This window comes from Equus przewalskii, chromosome 9 (assembly GCF_037783145.1).
Source record: "Equus przewalskii isolate Varuska chromosome 9, EquPr2, whole genome shotgun sequence".
NCBI classification, from domain to species: Eukaryota; Metazoa; Chordata; class Mammalia; order Perissodactyla; family Equidae; genus Equus; species Equus przewalskii.
In genome coordinates this window covers 65,085,659-65,101,724 of record NC_091839.1, presented here as the reverse complement: position 1 = coordinate 65,101,724, position 16,066 = coordinate 65,085,659, and the positions used below count along the sequence as shown (strand labels likewise).

General features: G+C 37.8%; 1 protein-coding gene across 1 annotated transcript in view; it reads right to left on the bottom strand.

The window, feature by feature from the left end:
* Nucleotides 1–12,221: 12,221 nt before the first annotated feature.
* RFX6 (regulatory factor X6) overlaps nt 12,222–16,066 on the bottom strand; it is a 56,413-nt gene continuing 52,568 nt past the window's right edge. Inside the window, exon 19 of the mRNA XM_008517948.2 lies at nt 12,222–13,644. Within this exon, the coding sequence (XP_008516170.2) occupies nt 13,469–13,644 (176 nt within the window). The 3' untranslated portion in view covers nt 12,222–13,468. The remainder of the gene's footprint in view (nt 13,645–16,066) is intronic.

Here is a 16,066-nt window from a genome sequence, read left to right as displayed (position 1 = left end):
AAGAAGAAGAAAAACAAACAGTGCTCTTTTAACATTATAGACCCTTTTTCCAATGCAGGGAGTCCAGGAAACATTTTTAAAGAATGTTCCATATTCATTGTCTTCCTTTTCTCATTCCCATTTTCAGCTCACTCCAAACCCATGCAAGCTGGTGGTGGCAGAATACTCCACTCAAACTGCACTCACAAAGCCCACCAATCTCCATATTGCCAAACCCAATAGATATTTTCCAAACCTTTTCTTACAGAACATCTACACTATATTTACCACTATTAGCCACTGCATATCTTGAAATGCTCCACTTCCTGACCATTAGTCTCCGTCATGAATGCCTTCTCTTTAAACACAGGATTTTCTTTTGGTGCTTTGCTTTGCCCAGTCTATGAACTCTCCCTGAGCAATAACTTTGACACTTATTAGTTATCTAATACTTTATCTTAATGACCATCAAGTGCATATTTTCAGCCTTTATAGTTCCCCCGAGTTTTAGATCAGAAATAGGCCAATCTAGGTATACCTCAGAAGCACCTCAAAATTAATTTACTTCAATGGATTATGTTTTTGTCACTTTTCACCCGTATATCCCTCACAGAAACAATACACCTCCTCCTATATTTCTTAATCAGTTATTGGCATCACCACATACCAAGTCTCCCAGATCAGTCTTTTTCTCTCCCATCTTGTATCACCATCTCCATCTCCCACATCCAGTTAATCAAGTCTTGTCTTTTCTTCTTTTTAACCTATCAAATTTATCACAAGAGTTGAGGCCTTAAACCAGCTTTAACCTAGAACATTGCAGTATCTTCCTCACTGTTTATACAGATTGTAGTAACCCACAGAATTCCAGGCACAGCTTTTCTGTGACACGTGGGGCTTCCTCCCTTGAATTACTTGCACTGCAGCAGAAGCATGAATATACAGACCTGCTCGGAAAAAGCAGTCCAACCAGGAGTTTGTCTCCTTAATATAACTTAGAAAAGTTCTTCATTGTCGGACATTGTTTCTTGCATTGACCTTGGGTGGAAAATTAGATTTTATTCCTTCACAGGGATGTGTGGAAGATGTGTCTGAATCACTCCTTTTATCTAAGGGAATGTGTGATACATCTAGCCTTGAAAGCAGAAGGCAGATGAGTTGCTAGGCTATTGAGAGGTGTGTTTGCATGGAGAAATAATTTCAAGGGAGGAAGCCATGTGTTTATAAGCTCATCAATATTAACTGAACTTGAAATAATGAATTGTGACACTGACATTGATAGTGGATCAAATCATGACCTCCATAGTGTCTCAATTTCATGAAGTGTGGTTCCCTAATGGTATTTACCCTCACTGCAATTCTACTTGCTTGTATTCACTGTTGTCCATTGTGTTCATCATCTCTTACCTAAACTATTGTGATACTCTCATGGATATGTGAACGTGGATGTTCATGTTTCAGAAGGTCTTTTTTTGGCATTTAGGCCAATAAGGCTATTTCGTGATAGTCTATCCTAAAGGAATCGTACAGAAGTTTCTCCTAATCGTCAGCATGAATGTTAATGTAATATATTACATAGGATTGTTGTGAGGATTAAAAGAACACATCCAGTAGTCAGTATTATTAATATTTTGGGAAGAATTTCCATTTAAGAATATTTAAACAATTTAGTCATCCCCAAAGAATTTTATTTTGAAAATTTTTAGTGTGACATCCGTTTCCTTCACTTCCAAAGTAGGCAGGTAAAAATTGTTGTGGGGAACAACATGGATAGACCTTGAGGGTATTATGTTGAGTGAAATAAGCCAGACAGAGAAAGACGAACTCTGTATGACTCCACTCATAGGTGGTAGTTAACATATGGACAAAGAGAACGGATCGGTGGTTACCAGGGGAAAGGGGGGGTGGGGGGAGGGCACTAGGGGTGAAGTGGTGCACCTACAACATGACTAATAATGATGTACAACTGTAATTTCACAAGGTTGTTAACTATCATAAGCTTAATAAAAAAAAAATTGTTGTGGGGATATATTCACAGCCTAAGGATGCCAACTTCTGGGCATGCTAATAGCTGACCAGGACGTTGCAGTGGTTTTGTCTCCCAGAAGTCAGACATGCTGAAAGTACCTGGGAAATTTAGTCCATCATCTGGATGATTCCTTATGTTAAACAAAATCAAGTGTATGTGTTTTCATGTTGGAGTTCAATAAAAACAATGCTAGGACTGGAAAATATTCCAGGCCATATTATGTCCAGCAAACCAGGAAATCATTATCTTTTTCCACTTTTTTTTTTTAAATCTAGAAACCACTTAAACATCCAGCAGTAGGGAATTGGTTAAATAAGTTATAGCATGTCCATGTGAAGAAGGTCTGCACAGCTACTAAAAATCTTCTGTCCAAAGAAACCAACATAAAAAAAGAAGTTCAGGGGCTGGCCCAGTGGCGCAGCAGTTAAGTTCCCGCATTCTGCTTCAGCAGCCCAGGGTTCGCCGGTTCGGATCCTGGGTGCGGACATGGCACTGCTCGGCACGCCATGCTGTCCCACAAATAAAGTAGAGGAAGATGGGCACAGATGTTAGCTCAGGGCCAGTCTTCCTTAAAAAAAAAATTCATCATATAATGCTGAGTGTGAACCAGTATGCACAGAGAGATGTTCCTAAACCATATATGCCTGTAGTCATGTGTGCACGTATGTAAAAATTATGTTTATAGATTTTACTTATGAGAGGTGGGATCATATGTCACTCTTGCCCTTGATTTTGTATTTCTGAGCATCTTTTCCTTTCGTAATTAGGAAAAATATTTAAATGTTTTCAAAGGAAGGGCATTCTTCTCCATCTTATCTAACAAAACCATTTATCACTGCCTAACTGCCCTCCTTAGGGATATGAACATTTGCTAATAAGACTTAAGTAACCTTTTAACTCTCAATAATATATATTTTGTTCTACTCACTGATGCATTGTTGAACTAACATCTCTGGACAAAGTTTTAACTTTTAAAACTGAATAGGATCTCCCCTCTTCCGACTTTTTATTTTTCTCTATTTAATTCATGATTATGAAACATTCAACTCTACCCTAAAGCATACAGAATACTATAACAGACATCAAGGTGCTCATCACTACACCTTAACAAATGATGAATATCTCGCCACGTTTGTTTCACATGTTTTTAAGGAACAAAGTGTTTAAGATATAATTGAAACTGCATGCAGTCCCCTACCTCTGCCTCCTTCTCCCACAGTAGTCATCATGCTGAAGGTAAGATATACACCTCCCAACCACGTATTTACACTTTTACCGCATATGTATATCCGTAAATAGTTTTGTTTTATGGTTTTTAAATTTACATAAATATTAGACTTTACTTGCTCTTTTGAACTTACTTTTTTTCACTTAACGTTATCTTTTCATGATTTATTCCTGTTAATATGTATAAATTTAATGCATTAATTTTGCCCAAAGTGTAGTATTCCATTGCATGAATTCTTTTTTTATCTTTCCATCTGTTGATGGTCATTTAAGTTGATTCCAGTTTTTTTTTTCTATTACAAATAACTCTGTAATGAGCATCCTACCATTTGTCTCCTTGAGGAAAAGTGCAAGCATTTATTTAAGATGTATACCTGGATCCCATGGCTTATAAAAGCTTCTTCCAGGCATCCCCAATCAACCAATCAGTGCACTAATATTTGCTGAGGACCTAGTCTACCAAAATAAATAACTAGATCTTAGTTCTTAGACTCCCCTTGGGTTTCGACCTCGTCTCTGATTCAAAATATAATCAACTCTAGAGACCAATAAAAGTAGCACAACGTTCTTCTCTAAGGAATGCTTCAGACTTGTGACTCTGTCAGGACAAGCTCAGCCTCAGTAAATTTTCATGCTTTGTGCAGTTCTGGGCCCCTGTTAGGGGACAGTGATGGTTGGTTCTGGCCTCGTTATGTTATTTGGAACACAGAATCTTGAGCAATGGACCCAAAGGTGATTATTCACTGAGTTTAAAGGTTTTCCTTACGTGCAATTTTAATTAAACATGTTTTTATTGTGGGAATACATCAATAAACCTAACAACCACCTCAACCACCCCAGAGCTTATAGTCTAGTTCAGGAGACAGAAAAACAACACAGTAAGTGTCATACTGGAGAAGCACAGGACCCAAAAGGAGCATACTGGAGGGACACTAACCTGGACTTTGGGGTTTCAGGAGAGACTTCCTAGGGAATGCAACATCCATACTGGAAGGTTGAGTAAGAATCAGCCAAGCACAGGACATGCAGAAGGAAGAGGAAGAGGGTTTATTGAATGCCTGTGTGTTAACTCTCGCTTTTTATCTCAACGTTAGCCTCAGTTCTTTCGAGGTCTTTTTACTCAGGCTTTCAATATCACTTTTTCACACATTAGAAAGACTGAGAATTGAGCCCAAAGTTTCCATCAAATAAGGTTTCTTTCAATGTTGTTTGTGGCAAATGCTAATGTCTTGAAACATTTTAGAGCCATTAAAGCCATTGATTTTTACAAGCATTTAATTTCTATTGACCATTTATCATTCATATTCCTATACTTTCTACTCTGACCACAAAATATAAAGGAAATCACAGTACTCACACAGTGATTACTTTTGACATCTAAAAATTCTTATGAACCTTCCAATTGCAGACAAAGTTCCAAAGAGGATATCCATTATATTGATTAATATTAGGTCCACGCAGGAAAAGCACAAAAGCCTTAGACCCATCCTGACAAGTTTGGGCCTTGTTCTAAGGTCAAAGAGGAGTCCAGAGAAGGATCCTGAATAGAAGTGTAGTTTGTGTTTAAGGAAGATTCCTCTGGAAGTGACAGAAGCTGATTGAGTTAGGGCTAATACCGTAATCCTGATAAGAGATGAGAATGCACTGGGGCATTGTACGTGAGGCTGAGGAGGATGAGACGGGAGCTCAGAAAGAGAATTAGAAGGAATAGAGTGACTGGGAGAGGGAGCAGTGAGGGAGATGTTGGGATGACGTCCAGCTTTCTGACTGCATAGCACTATATTGACAAGAGGGAAAACATAGTGAGGACACATCTGAGAACAGAGCGAATGGCTCCAGGTCTGTACGTGCTGAACTTCAGGTGCCTGCAGAACATCTTGGAGGAGATGTTCAAAAAGCAACAGGTTGGCTGTTCAGCTTAGGAGCTTGGGAGAATGCTTAGGGTAAAGGTTTTCCTTACAGTAGTAATGAGGAAAGGAGAAAGCACCTTGTTCCTTGCCTTGCAGAAGGCAGTAGAAATGTCCAACACATTAATAATTTCTGATGATAAAGGTAACCATTTTTATTTTTAAAAATACTAGTTTAACTGACTTTTGAGGGGGAATAAAATTAATTGATGAAAAATATTTTCTGCCTAGTGAAATTCTTCATAGAAAACCTCATATTTTTATGGCTATTTACTACAGGTCTGTGAAAACAAAGACAATCAGACTGAAATGAACAGTGACAACTCCCTCCCAGGACTATTGACTAATAGTGAAAGAATTTGCATCATTGTATGAAACCGTGAAATACGTATGAACACAAATTATTTTAAAATATTGCTTGGAGTCATGTTTTCATATCTAACAATCAACCCATATTGTATCCTGAGTGTCACGTCTATGAAACCATACTGGAGTAGTTAATGATTTACTACACTTTGCTTTTTTCCTTTGCTTTTACATAATAAATTCTTATTTAATTATGCCAGCTTAGATTATCTTGCTAGCCCACTCTAGCTATAGAGCAGTCTACATTACATCTACAGGCACACAGAACAGTTTGCATTGCTTTCAATAATACTACTGATTCCACGGGATTTGAATAATAATGATAATTAATGACAGTTACCATTTATCGAGCCTGTGCAATGTGCCAGAACCTATCATGCTAAATATTTTACAAGCATTAGCTCAGTTAATCCTCACAAAAACCTTTTGTGGTAGATACTACTGTTAAGCCCATTTTACAGGTGAGAAAAATGAGTCTTGGAGAAGTTATTTAACTTGTCACACAGTTAATGTGGTTTCAAACGCAGATTCGTCTGACTGTAGCAAACATTTTCAATTGCTACATATTTTGTCTTTGCTTTGAAATCATATTTTATATTAATCTAATCTTCATATTTTACAAGAAACTTGAATGACCACTTCAATGGTGTTATATAAAGGTGCGTCTGTGTTCTTAGGGCAGTACCTTTCCTAGGAGAACTCAAGACTAGCCCACATCATCCTGATACGTCTTAGTCCCTGCTTCACCCTGTCTGAATCTTTAGTGGTCTCCTGTTCTCAAATGCAGGGAGCCCAGGAAAAGTTATACAGGAGTTTCGCTGGGGCCAGTCACTTAGCACTGGAGCATGTGTCAAAGACAAGCTATTTATTCTTTTCGGTTTCCAAGATTCAGTTGTCAGTTCTTGGCCAGTTTTCTCTTACGTTCCTTGGGAAGCATCAGGACAAGAGAGAACCACTGATACGCCAAGGGGTTATCTTTTGCTGAAAGCTTAATGTACTCTCAGAGGGCTGTCTCTGCTAGTTTGTCGTCCAAGTGCCTCTAACCCTCCAGGCAAGTGAATACTCAGCTTCCTGTGAAAACAAAACAGGTACCATCTTCAGGCGCATTTTCTAGGTGAAGTTTTTGTGAGGAGCAGCGACTTGAAATGAATATTATAAATTGTAGAGGTATCTAGACATTGAGTAATGAGTGAAAAACAGTATGTGCGTGAGGAGAAGGAATAGCAAATAGTACAAATATATTACCCCTCAAATTTAAGGCAAGAAATCTTGCCACTTTGAAATATAAAATATGGAAATGGCTTTATTTGCCATAGAGGTCACGTGTAAAGCATTAATAAGCTAAAGTACACAAAGTTAAATGACAAAACTTGATTAACAAACTGCCCATGAAGCTCATATTTGTCTCCGTATGTTTAAAGATGTTGAAGGCTGTCAATCTCTGACTCTCATTCTAACTATTGATTGGAAAGAACATGACCCTTGTTTTTAACTAATAAAAACAATGGTTTCTCTTTACTTTAGAGCAGGTATCATATTGAGTAGTTAATTTTTCACTTTCGTGAATGTGGTCCTCACCCAATTCTTACTTGGAGATTCAACGACAACTGTTTTAAGAAAAGAGGTAAGGTCACCGCATCGCACTGAGAAATCTTGGTTCTGAACTTCTCTTCACCTTTCACCTTCCCTTCAACTTTAGGGTTAAAGTTAATCACCTCAACATTACAGAAAAATGCCTCTGAAAAGCCTTAACATATTTTTAATTTTCCTGATATTTAACTGCCTTTTTCAGGGGAGGAAGCATGGGATCAAACTTGTGGGAAAAGAATAGAGAATTCCGTAAAAATATGTTATATTGGCTGAAGCCATAATTCTTTTAGAGACTCAAAATAAGACCCTCATGAAGAAAACCATGAGATTAATTTTCTTAATTATGTGTTGACATAGAACACAGAAAAGAGGCTTCAAGGCTATTTTTAATAGTAGATTCTAGAAGAGTAGTGCTGTTATCATCAAGTAAATATTTCAGAGTTTATATAAATCTCAGCTTGGCATTCTTACCAACCCCCTTCTAATATTTTGTAGTTCTTCATAATCATCCGAGTTTTCGTGTTTTATCAATAAATTACTACAATCATCATTAAAGTTTGAAAGCCTCAGGAGTATCTTTCTAGACTCATTCTGGCCACTCTTCCAACCTCTCCTTTCTCTGCCACATCTTTTCATCTTTTACTTCCAGTCATATGTTCCTTACATGGTGGATTCCTGTCCTGAGCTCTTGTCCTGCCTGCTTACTCCTCCCACCAACTTCCTTCCCCAACATGACCTACTTCCCACTTATTCTTCCTGCTTCAGTATCTCACCTCTTCCAAGAAGTTTCCCTGACCAGCTTTCCCCATTCCATCCCTGCTCTGTATGCATCTCCATGAGCTCAACTCTTGTAATTTCTATTAGTAGGCTTCACTTCTTTTCACAGTTTCAATTAATTATTTCTTAATTGTAACCAACCATGTAAATGTTTAGCTTAATGTATGCCCTACCTCATAAACTGTAAGCCCCCTGAGGGGAAGGAGCTTGTCTCTTGTTTTCACCAGTGTGTGCTGATATATTTGTTAAGATGTAAAATAAAAGGAAGCATCTCTTGGAACTTTCAACACATTAACTCCTTAACAAAACTTAACCAAGTCTACGAACACTAACTACCAAGACATTTCATTAAGAGTACTCAAGCAATTAATAAATTTTAAGTCTTACGATTAACTATTTGTAAAAAGCGAGATCAAGTTTTTAATAGGAACAGGATTCCAGAGGTATTCTACAGGTATAATTATATATGCTAAGGCTTCCCATGCTATTGAATGGACACAGAGGGTTTTACTAGAACCTTCTAATATGACAAGTAAAAGGGTCAAACTAGTGAGAGGTCAATTTCATCTCATAGGCATCTACATGAATATGATTGAAATTATAGACATTAGAAGAGAAATTTGGGGCAAAAATCAGAGATCTTTCCAGCTGGATTAGATGCTGCAATAAACTAAATAAAGTAAATTATTTTGGTCATTCTAGAAAACAGATTATTTTTATAACAGGAAACATTACCATAGCATTATGTATCAAAGGTCAATAAAAAATTAAGTACTCTTTATAGGATTTTGATATTAGAAAACTAATAGAAAAACTTTTTACCCATCCAAACAGAGATAAAACCTTATTTTGTAATCAAATATCTCAAAATTAGTGACTAATTATGCGTTGGAGTCCACTTACAACTACCAATTTTTTTCCAGCCATTCCTAATGCCAATAATCAAGAAGTAACTGAAATTTATTTTCCTTTCATTTAACCAGTATGCTTTTGGAACAGACATGTGATCTTGGCCATTTACAAACTTGAGGATTTAATTTAGAATTCAATAATTGAATGAGATAGTACAATAACCTTTTATATAAATTCATCATTTCTTATCTTCCCCAAAGCACAAAATGTCCTGTATGCCGTAATCACCACTGTTTACTTTTCTGGAAGGTTTTTGTTTAAATTTCTATAACTCACTCCAGATTGTAAATCTGCCTTCAAAATATAGTACGAACAGTTTACTACTCCAGGCCTTATAAGAGCTCATAGCTGATATTGTGAGCCTTGTATGACCATTAATTTCACTCCTTGTGATACAGAAATCTGAGTACTTGCAATATCCCACTCCAGGGAGTTTAGACATATCACTCTCATTTGCCTCTTGCCTTTTTAAAAAGTTGGAACTTTGTGATGGAGGTTCAGAATTCATTTATCTCAAAGATTTTTTTCTTTCCTTTTTTTAGGAGGAGGTCAATGCACTATCTGGCCTGACTTTCAATAAGCGGCAATTTCTTTGTCCTATTTTTGTGAACTGCATTTGTATGAGCGTAGATTCAGTAGTTCAAGAACATGATCACTGAATCTCTAATTTCCTGTTTGTCAAGATTTTCTGAAGAAGAAAAAAACACTTGCTGTTGTGGACTTGGTGGTGTAGTCAAAGCAGCCGTACTCTGAGTGGCTAAACGGAGACTGCGTCCATCAAGGGCTCCAAGGGTGAATTCACGTGGGCAGAGAATTGGGCATTGTTCCTCACTGGTCAGGATGGCACAGACATGGCTGTGGTGTTCTGCAACAGGTCTGGGGACCTGTCGTCTCAGTGTCCCATTAGAGAGGCCCACCTATTGCTGCCAGTTCGACCCCTCCCACAACTCAGCTTCTCTCTCACTCTCCTTCTCACTCTTTCTCTCTGCTTCTAGCCCTGCTCCTCTGCTTGTTTGTTTCTCTAGGCTGTGTATGTGAGTTTCACAGTCACAGTTCCTGAAGAGATGATCTGATTGGATTAGTTAGATATTATTTAATATAGAATGCCACTGTTGGGCAAAGTTTTGGGACAATCACCTCACAGCCTACTAGTTTACTTCCATTTTTCTGTAGAAGTTTTATTGGCTTTTGAAGTGGGACAATTCTTCACTGTGCAAATCTATCCCACACATTGGAGGATATTTACATCCCTGGTCCTGACACTAAATGCCAGTGCACCTGCTCCCTTTAGGCATCATGGCATTGAAAAATGTCCCCCTTCCCGTTACCAAAATGGGCTCCTGACATGGGTGACCTTAAGAGTCTCAGGGACTCTTCTCTCTCAAAGCAGAAGCAAAGAGAAAGATTTTTACATCACAACTGTAATTGGAATTTAGCTTAAATGAAAAGAAATCCTTTGTGACACGAAAGTCTACTTAGGAACATACAGCTGAGGAGACTTTCACTTTTCCTAGTACAACACTACCTGGAGAGAGGAAAATAAACCAGATCACTTTTGATCTGTGATTCTATGTTAATGATGTAGCTGAGTTTTAGTTTTTCTTTAAGTTGTTACAAAATAGGCTCTTGGTCTCTGAATTGTATTAAGAATCCACTGGATTAATTGAAATCTTCATTTTTCATTATGTCTTTTATCTGTAGTAACCGACATAACTTTTGAAAGATAGAACCCTAAGAATTGAGTTATAAACCTAGTATTTTTTATGTTCATAGAAATATCCTTAATACAACTGTTCTTAAATGCATGCATTACAGAATGGAAATCATGTCCATTCACTGAAATAACACTGTGCTGATGTAGTTTGCAATTAACTTGTTAGAACATCTTTATTACAAGCTAAACCTACCATTTTTTATTTCTATCCTTAATTTTGCATTTCACAGAGGCATTAACTTGCACAGGTCACATCTTTATAACGATAATCCATAACTTCTAAAAATTACTTGAAAAATGGTTTATTTACTTTTAAAAACAGAAACAATAAAAAAAATCTAGGCAAGATCCTTTAACTATATTAAAATTAACCTAAAGAATAATAGAAAATGCCTTGAGCATCCAGTCTTTAGATCCATGAAGGAAACAATTCTTAAAAGATGAGTGTAGCTGAAGGGCAGGGAGATATTAAGTGTCTCATGCTCCTTCTAGGTAAAATCAAATATCCAGTCACCTTTAATTTGTGCAGGAGTGGCACTGCCTCTCCAAGGGCATTTGGAAATGTGGTAGATGTTTTGGGTTGTCACAAGGCCGGGGGGTGGAGGGGCGGTGCTTTGGCATTCAGTGTTTGAGGGCCAGGAATACTAAATCTTGTGCAATATGCAGAATAGTCCTGCAAAACAAAGAACTGTCCTGCTACAGTGCCACTAGCACCTGCACTGAGAAACATTGTTATACATCTAATTGAGATAAACTCAAGTCCCACTGCCAGGGGAAAAGACCAAGTTAGTCTTCTTGATGTCAAAATTTACCACCTGGTCATCAGTCAGATGCACATGAAACCCAGAGACACTGCTCACTTGTTTTCTGAACATTTCCCCTGCTCCAGATCGTTTCCCCTCATCTACAAAGTGAGTATCAACATTGGGTCAACTATTTGCACTGTAATGCTTTGCAAATAGGGTTAAGGATAACTTTAGAGCCACTGTTGACATATTCCATTTTTTATTCCCTATATCTGCTCAGTTACCAATCCTTCAATGTATTCTTTGAAATGGTGTTACTTTGAAATGATGCTTGTGCTTCTTTCTCTCTCCCCTTCCTCATTCACTCTGCTTCCATGGAGTCTCGCACTCATCTGCTGGACATCTGGATGAGAGAACCAGCCTCCCAAATGGCCCACTCTCAGGCTGATTCCTCTCCTATCCAGTCCACCTCCTCCCTCCAACTGCCGCTACACGTTCCCTAAACGTCACTTTCCTTACATTGCTTTTTACTCAAAATTCTTCAGTGAGTTTCTACTTCCCATCACATCACCCCTTCATGACTGCATCAAAACTTATTAAAGGTATTGGTAGTGTCTTTTTCAGCTTTGTATTTTCATTTTCATCTCTTTCATCTTTGTCTTTTCCAATGTGTCTGACACAAAATAGATGCTGAATATACACTTAATTACTATGCAATAGAAATTTGGTTCTTAATTTTCAAGACTTATGTCTAAACACTTATTTAAGCTGTTTTGTTTTCTACTTCAGTCCCAGCCCTTATTAATTTCACTCTGTGCTCTTGCAAGATTACCACAGCAAAGAATAGAACATTCAGTTTGCTAATTCTCATGATTTATTACTGTTGCAAAATTTTTCTGCTCAATTAATTAGCTCATAAGCTGCATACAACTGAGCACAGTACTGAGCAAATGGGAGCAACACTCCAACAAGTCCACAATAATTGTTTATTGCTTGCTGAAAATAATTCCACAGTTTGACTTGACCAAATTACATCAGGATGCATAATGGGTATTTGGGGCTTACAGCATAACCCAATCCTTAATACAAACATTATAAGGCCTGTCATGAAACTATAGGAGAAGCCTGTAAAGTTAATGGAAGTTTCCCATTATAGGCCATGAGTCTTATAACAGACATTACAGCTAAGACATATGAAAAAGAAAAAGAAATGGAATCAGATAGATGGTGTATCAAATTGTACTAATTTATAATGAATTTGAAATGAATCCTTCACTTTTGAATTTGTGTTTGCATCCAGATAATCCCTGAACACTCATTCACTCTCAGAGCAAAGTACTCAATTAAAGACTGGTTCTCAATCTGGAAAAGCTCAAACAGCCTACAAGTCACAATTTCCTTATATTTATATGCATGGATTTGATATGAAAATATTCTTGAATTATGGTGTTTTAACCAACCGCTCTTACTCTTTAATTCAATATTCAAAGGAGCTATGCCTGTAAATCCCCAGCATTCTTCAGAAACAGTATCAGCCCTGAGAGCAACCAAGCCTTTAAAAATATTTCCATATTTTATTTCCTTTATTTCTATCTTTTTTAAATAAAGAGAGAAAGCATTTATAATCTCCATTCAGTTACATAGAATTGGAATACTGCTATGTAACAGAAATCATCAACTAATGCACAGGAATTGAAAGTCAAGCAACTTTGGTCTAGGCTGAATTGAATTAAGTCTTGACCTTGTAAACATTTCCATAGGAGGTAGAACATATACATTTGACTTTTTGTCAAATAAGGGATAGTAAACAATGATTCTGAGATCCTAATAAATTAAAGGTATTTTAGAGGCATTAAATAAACTTTTCTCTTTTTTAGAAACCAAAGATGAAACAGCATACAGATTTTCAATAAATTAGAAAGTGAAATATTAGATCTTCATAGTTGAAATGTTTGCATCTTTAAAGCTCCACCGATTCCATTTGATAATGTTTGAAACTATGATTAACAATGAGATCACGTTTTAAACAATTTGTGTGCAAGGAAAACTCTGCAAGTATCTTCGTTCACTTTGGAGTTGTCCACAGCTTCATACCAGTAACTTGAAAAACAATGTCCTGCCACTGTGTATTCCATTTTCTTTACTCTGATGGCAATCTGAGTTAATAATATTTGAGCAGTAGAGATTTTAAAAGTTTCAACCCCCACTCAACATTGTCGATTTAAGTGCCTCCAGCTGCTGCTCCCATGAACACAGTGTTGATGGGTGGTAAAGAGGACACCATTTCTCTACCATTTGCTCCATGGGAATCCAGGCTTTCTTGAGCTGAGTATTGATTGGAAGTTCCATACATACATTGGGATGACGAGGAAGGAATTGGAGTTTGCAAGCTGGAGGCTGTAAGGGAAAATATAATCAGTAATTGAAAATTTACAGTTTCTTGTTTCTGCAAGCGCCAATTACTTTAAGCCTCGTATTTATTTTTGCATTTAGCACACTTATCTGTACTAAATTTGGGTGTGTATGGTTCCTTAGAATAATTTTTATCTTTTCTTCCAGTTCCCCCTTACTGTTCTCACAGAAATTCTTCTACACATTTCACAAAGAAAACTCAATTTCAAACTTAAATGCAGACAACTTTATCACTAAAATATACCCCCAATCCACCTCCTCTTTCCATCTGCGTCTCTACAATTGTAGTTCAAACGACCATCTTCTCTTACCTGGACCAACACAGCAGCCTCCTAACTAGTCTCATGACCCTCACCTTTGCTCCACCCCCTCACTCTGCAGAAAGGAGTCATTCCTGCTGAAGTATACATCAAATTGTCACTCTTCTTCTCAAATGCTACAATGACATCCCATTACTTTTAGAACAAAATCCAAGTTCCTTGCCCTGATTCATATCACCCTTTGTGAATTGGTCTCCGCCTTCTGACTTATTTTTCTCTGCCCTCTTCTTCATTCACCACGCTCAAAACACACTGGCCTTCTTTCTGCTCGTTGAATTTTCCAAACTTGTTTCCATTTCAGAGACCGTGCACTTGCTATTTCTTCTGCCTGGAACTCCACCATCAGACCTTTACGTCATTGCCTCCTTCTTACCACTCAGCTTTCAACTCCAATGTTTCTGCCTCAGTATTCCTTTCCCAACTACCTCACCTAAAGTAGCTCCTCCATTACTATCTGTCATTTTACCCTATTTAACTGACTTCACAGTATCTGCATTTTGTGTGTGTGTGTGAGGAAGATTCGTCCTGAGCTAACATTTGTTGCCAATCCTCCTCTTTTTTTGCTTGAGGCAGATTAGCCCTGAGCTAACATTTGTGCCAACCCTCCTCCATTTTGTAGGTGGGATGCTTCCAGAGCATGGTTGATGAGTGGAGTAGGTCGACACCTGAGATGGAACCCATGAACCTCAGCTATCGAAGTGGAGTGTGTGGTACTTTAAACACTCAGGCACAGGGCTGGCCCCTGAAATTATCTTTTTAATTCATTTGTTTACATATTCACTGCCTTATCTCTCCCTTCTAGAATATAAACTTCATACAGGCAGGGACTGTGGCCCAGTCACCACCATAACCTCACACCTAGAATGAAGTTTGGCACACAGTAGGTTCTCAAAAAATTTGACTAACTGGCTTACTAACCTACACTTTCGGCATTTATGGTTGCTGTGTTCTCATTGATAATTTCTAACTACCATCTTCCCTGTCACTAAAAACTGGGCTTTATAACTAAGGAAACATATAGTGGATCCTAACTCCCCCTATACTATTTACTGACTTATTCTGTCCCCTTTTTCACCCTGACGCCATCTTTGCAATTTACTTGTAAGCCAGCCCTGACAACTAAAGCTTAGAATCCATCCTACACCCAAGCTATGTTCCATCATAGCTTCCACTATCTCTACAAGTAAACAGAACTAATAGTACCAATAGCAACGTGGTACATTTTAGTCTCACAGGGAGGAAACTTCCTGAAGTGGAATTTTCTGCTTCATTAGAGTAACCTAGAAGCAATGACCATCTGCAGATAGCACAAGACGAGCTGCTGGACTCCGCTCAGGGAGCATCTGTGATGGTCACAGGAAGGGAAGAAGTGCTTCCTATTGAATTATTGGAAAAGCACACTGAGTGGGGAGAGATGGAATTTATCTTACTTTCCCTTATGCTCTGGTTGGGTGACAATGCCCTTTTACTTATTGCTAGTCTAAAATCAATTCCATTGGAAGATTCCAACCATCTCTTACAAGCATTAACACTCTGCTTGATACTTTCATGGATATATACTTGCTCTGTAATGCCTTCTTTGAAACAAATTTGTTTCTAAAATATATTTTTGCCTCTTTTTTCAACTCACTGATTTATTGAATTACTACTGTGTGGCAGACACTTTGCTGGGTGCTGCTGATGCATCTAGTACAAGTTGCAGAATTTTCTTAGGGGCAGTAACGTGGTTGGAAGAAGATGCCAGGGGACTTCAGGGCAAACACACCATTTTGCTGACTTTTGCTTAGACTGGAGGTTATAGAAGAATTAAAATAGCAACGTTTCCTACAGAGATGTCCAATCACATTTTACATACAATTGAGAAAATGATGGTAACCTCCATCACAAGTCACTATTTTTTAAACTTAGAGTGGTTTTAGGGTACTGATGGAGATTATGGGGCCCAAAGACACCTCTTGGCACTGCCCCTGGGTCCAACAGCGCACAAGACAGAGTGAGAAAAAGACATCATCACGGCTATCATAAAACTGCCAGTCTTCTAGCCTGCATTTGACAGGCTATATTAATTTTTTGCATACATTATAGAT